Source organism: Montipora foliosa, chromosome 11, assembly GCF_036669935.1.
Source record: "Montipora foliosa isolate CH-2021 chromosome 11, ASM3666993v2, whole genome shotgun sequence".
In the NCBI taxonomy this organism is placed as follows: Eukaryota; Metazoa; Cnidaria; class Anthozoa; order Scleractinia; family Acroporidae; genus Montipora; species Montipora foliosa.
Window position 1 is genome coordinate 17,679,466 of NC_090879.1, and position 5,444 is coordinate 17,684,909.

Here is a 5,444-nt window from a genome sequence, read left to right on the forward strand (position 1 = left end):
CGTTTTTAAACAGATATCTTCATCAGATATCAGCATCGAAGTTCATTTGTTTGTTAGAACACAATCGATCTGTCAAAACTTCATAGTAAATCGTCCTGCCTTGACTGTCATGTCACTCGAAAAGGAGGACAGCAAAGTGCAAGGCTTAGGGCCAACGAGTAAGTCGTCTCAAGAACAATTTGATGGCCTTTTGTCCATGGTTGGTGGCTTCGGTCGTTATACGTTTCTTCTGTATGCCTTCATGAGTGCAGTGTCTGTACCCCTTGGACTGCAGCACCTTGTTCAAGTCTTCTACGGCGCTACTCCAAAGAATTTTACCTGTGTTTCCTTGTCGTCTTCGCAAATTAACGAGTCATGTCAAGTGCGAAAATGTTGTTCAGATTGCGTCAAATATGACTTTTCTGGCCATCTAACCAGTGCAGTCACTGAGGTTAGTCACCAATGCTGGATAATAATAGGCCACGTATTCATACATGGCTAAGAGGCTCTATATGGTCACATTTCACGGCTCCGTTCTGTTTTCTTTGTCTCACAAGTCTTAAGGGATATTTCTAAACAAAATAAGAATTTAACCATCAAGCCTCGTAGCCAGGTGTGAATATTGATATATCGAATGGGGCCTATTGATAGCTATCTTGACACTATTAAAGTAGTGTGAAGCCGATAAGGATGGCTATTATTGTCATGACAAGAATTGTTTTTTTTCCCGAAGAAGTATTAATGTTAGCTAGTTCTAAACTGTAAAGCAATATATCTGATAGCCTGCACATTAAGCCGATAGGAGAGTGAAACAGCCGTTCGGCAACAACACTTCAACTGACGATTAAAAAGGCGGCTGCTTTGTTGTGCACAAAAAAGGCACACACTTGAACACAAAAATTGGGCTAATCTACAGAATATGGGCTACGTTTGAAGCATACTATATTTACAGGCTAGCGCTCCTTTAATTTGGCTCGGCAGCGGATTATAGAACGAGACATTAGCTTGTTTGGGTCTTACCGACACAATCTTTATATTTAATAGCAGTGGGTTGAAAACGAGCCGGATATTTATTGGGTTAATTGAATGTGGCTCTGCGTTCTCTAGTTTAGCCTCTGGGAGTTGGTAGTGGGTAACTTTGGTAGACACATAAATATGGCCAGTCTTACTGCTATCGTTAATTCTTGCTAGTCTACTTTCATTGAATTAGCAACCTACGCATAATGAAAATGCATCCTCGTTAAAAGTATTTTTCTGAAAAAGACACCATTCCTTGGCTTTGTTACCAAGTCAGCTCGCTTATCACTGACTCGATCAACAACAAACTCGGTATTGATTGCTCTTGATTGTTTCAGGGGCGGGGGTGGTGATTTCTTGACTACTCTTATCTCCACAGGCGCCCCAAGCTCAGTGTGAGAGAAAGCCAACAAAAATATAAGGATTTATATGAGAATACCGATAAAAGATCTGAGCAAGAGAAAATGAGGGGACAGAGAGGGAGGTTTAGGGCGTTGGCCGGGATATGTCCACGAAAGTTATTTTTAGACGAGCAGAAGTCTTTGTTGTAGCGGAAGTCTTTCTTCCGAGATGTCCGCATGTAGTCTTGCCTCGCTCTCAGGTTCTTAGTGAAAAGAGAAAATGGCGGCGCACGTGGAAGGCTGATGAATATTTATTTTCAAACATCAGACCGAGGTTGGCCTGCACGCGGACGTCTCGGGAGACAGACTTCCGCTAGAACAAAGACTTCCGCTCGTCTAAAAATAACTTTCGTGTACATGACATACCCCAAGGGCTGAACCGGGAGCCTCCCTCTCTGTCCCCTCATTTTCTCTTGACCTGAGAAGATAATTTTACGAAAAATTCTCAATTAAAAAGCCTAACCTTATTGCCATTGTGGGTCGCTTCTGCCCTGTGTGGTTCAGGTCTTTTATCATGATTCCCATACAAATCCTTACATTTTTGTTGGCTTTCCATCACACTGAGCTTGGGGCGCCTGTGTTATGTCGTGAAAAAAATTACTTATCAGGCGTCCAGTTGCAGATCATGAAGCCAAAAGTCACCATTTAGCCTATCGAGAAGACATTTTTTGCTGTCTTCTACTGGTAACAAAACGGAATGCAAATTTATAAAAACGCATCTCCGAATTCTTATTTGTTACTGGGAATAATTAATTTCCAGTGTGTTATATGATAATAATAATAATAATAATAATAATAATAATAATAATTTAATACTTATAGTGCGCCTGTTACATTGAGAGATGCTCACAGGCGCATTACAATATGGAAAGAAAAATTACAATATCGAGAGAAACTTAATATACCTTAATTACAAGTTGTTATAATATATAAAGCTCATTAAACTTATTTACAAAACCTATTTACAAAAGATAATCTATATATAAATAAAAATGAGCCGCATAGTTACTGTTTCTCATAGCAGCTGAATGCATCGCGGAAAAGATGCGTACAAAGATAATCTATATATAAATAAAAATGAGTCGCATAGTTACTGTTTCTCATAGCAGCTGAATGCATCGCGGAAAAGATGCGTTTTCAGAAGGCGCTTAAAGGTGTTTACATTGTTCGCATTTCGTATTGCCTTGGGGAGACTGTTCCAGAGTTTTGGTGCCGCACTTGTAAATGAGCGGTCACCAAGAGTGGTAAGACTCTTGAACGCAGGATACTTCAATAAGAGTGTGTCCGAATTGGTTCTCAGGTTATATCTCCCAGGCTTTTTCAGTTCTATGAGTTCTGATAGGTACAGGGGTGCAAGTCCATTAAGAGTTTTATATACAAGCAATAATATCTTAAACTGGATTCGGTAGCTGACAGGCAGCCAGTGGAGATTGTATAACGAAGGTGAAATATGCTCATAGCGGCTGATGTTACAGATGACAAGGGCGGCCGCGTTCTGGACGCGCTGAAGTTTTTGTAGTTGGTTACCTTTCAACCCATAGAGCAGGCTGTTGCAGAAATCTAATCGACTGGTAACATAGTTACAGTAGTTACAGTTCAAATTGACAATTACAGCATTTTCCAAAGTAGCAAATTCGATGAAATCCGTTTATTTTAGAAGTTACAGCTCCTTTCAAAAATATGCGGATTCTTCAGTTCAGGTTGGCTGCTCAACTGGGAATCATGTTCTCGGAAGCAACAAATGGCGGATCGTCAAAATAGAAACCGATACATTAATCTGTTCCGATTAATTGATTTAAACTTGACAGCCAGTGTGAATCAATAAAAAGAGCAATATCTTACCATGAACTCATGTGCAGTCCTTGGGTTATCCTCTTAATGTATTTCCTTCTGAGGCAGCCCATTAAATGTAATTATCGTTTGTGGAACGGATGAATGGGAAACGGGTAAAACGGTTGTTTTAAACGGACGAATAAAGCGTTTAAATATTTATTATCATCTCTTTTTGTCAGTGGGACCTCATTTGCGACAGGAAACACCTGAAAGCGGCGACCCAATCTGTATATATGGCAGGACTGTTGGTCGGTTCAGTTGTCTTAGGCACTCTGTCGGATCACTTGGGGCGGAAGACTGGTGTTTTTCTTAGCATTTTTCTTATGGTGAGTAAATAAATATTGACGATACACGATTATGATGATGTTGATGATAATGACGATGATTGCAATGACTACAATGAAGACGATGGCGATTAATGACATTGATTTTGACTGACGACGAATATGACGATGACGATGAAGGTGACAATAACAATAATTTTGACACGATGACGATAATAACAATTAATTCCATGCTGAGGTCGATGACAACAATAGTTGCGATGATGACGATGACGATGACGATAATAGCGACGATGATGATGTATTCATAAAGAAAATTACCATTTTATTCTAAAGTACAGGATAATACGTTGATAATGATGATGATGATGATGATGATGATGATGATGATGATGATGATCTGTGTTTCAGTCTGTGTCCGGAACAGTATCCGCCGTAGCTGACTGTCTCTCACTATTTTTGTTATTCCGTTTCTTGGCTGGCGCTGGAACAGCGGGATGCCTTCTTGTACGGTTTGTGTACTGCATGGAGATCGTTCAGATTAACCAACGCACTGCTGGAGGAATCGTTAACAACATGTTTATAAGTCTTGGAGTTATTTTATTGTCGTTGCTGGCTTATCTTATCCATGAGTGGAGGTACCTAACGTTAGCCGTCTCCTTATCAGGCGTACCGTTGCTGCTGTGTTGGTGGTAAGACACTTGCACTTTATATTATAGGAGGTCACACAATACTCTATTGAAGCCATGTTTGGAGGCCTTCTTCTTCTGCAAAAATCGAAATCATCAGCCTATGTCATCTTTTGCAGTAGATACTTCATATGTTCCAAAAACTCAACAAAATTTCTCAAATTGAGTTTGCCAAAGCCCAAGTGATTTTTGAAAAAAAAAAAGGGTTCCTTCATTCGTTTTTGATTTGATTCGTACTCTTTTAATCTGAGTTTTTCTGGCTTAGCATCAGTTGAAAATTGGAGAGGTGGAGTGTTTTAAAACAGCAGGAGTCGCGGGTTGATTTGATTCACGCGTTGAAGAGTTCATATGTCAAAACCTCAGAACGGTTATCGGAGTATTTCACTTCGGAATTAATAAATCAAAAAGGTTTTCTATTCATTGAAAATCAACCTAGAGATTATGATAAAAAAAACAGCACAAATTTTCATCGTAAACTTAAAATTAAACCATCCTAACCAGGCCCGTAGGCAGGTTTTTTGCGGGAAGGTGCGATCCAACGAGGAGACGGACTAAACGAGCGCTTGAGGCGCGAGCCTCTCGGGGGTCTGGGGGCATGCTACCCAGGGAAATTTTGAACATGAGTTTGTCTGAGACTGAATTTCGTGTGTTTTGAAGGCAGCATCAAAAAACTTTAAAAAGCGGATATTACTCGAACTTTTGAACTTCAAAATTGATTTTTTTTGGGCGCAAAGACTACTTTACGTGTGTATTTTACAGTTTTAGAGAATAATGTCACTAATTAAAAAGAACAAAAATACAAATAAAGTTGAAAATCTGTCTCTCCCGTATTCGTCAAAACAACAACGTAAAATGATCAATTTCAAGGTTTTGACGACAACGTGGACAAACAACAGTGACTCTCTCCTTCTCTCTCCTTGCTTCAAATCCGCACAAATCAATCTGGTTGTAGGATATTTCGCCCATATCGTAGAACATAAACAAGATGATGGAAACACCGTGAAACACTTAGAATAGCTCAAACTACCAGTTTGAAGTGACATTTTCGTCACCGTAGCCGTCGTGGTTTCTTAAACTCCCTAATAGCTCGACGGACGGAAGATCATCTTTGTATGTCTCGATAATGTCATCCAATTTCGGAAGATCTCTTCTTTCACACAGGACTGCAGGTACTAGACCAATGGAGTACATAGTGGACCTCCGCAGCCTGTGGGAGGGGGGGGGGGACGCAACCGTCGCAC

The 5,444-nt window shown here is 40.1% G+C and overlaps 1 protein-coding gene across 1 annotated transcript in view; it reads left to right on the forward strand.

The window, feature by feature from the left end:
* The window catches only part of LOC137977781 (organic cation transporter protein-like), a 9,585-nt gene continuing 4,141 nt past the window's right edge, over positions 1-5,444 (forward strand). The window contains exons 1-3 of the mRNA XM_068825112.1: positions 1-430; positions 3,410-3,556; positions 3,926-4,206. Coding sequence (XP_068681213.1) covers positions 110-430; positions 3,410-3,556; positions 3,926-4,206 — 749 coding nt within the window. The 5' untranslated portion in view covers positions 1-109. The remainder of the gene's footprint in view (positions 431-3,409; positions 3,557-3,925; positions 4,207-5,444) is intronic.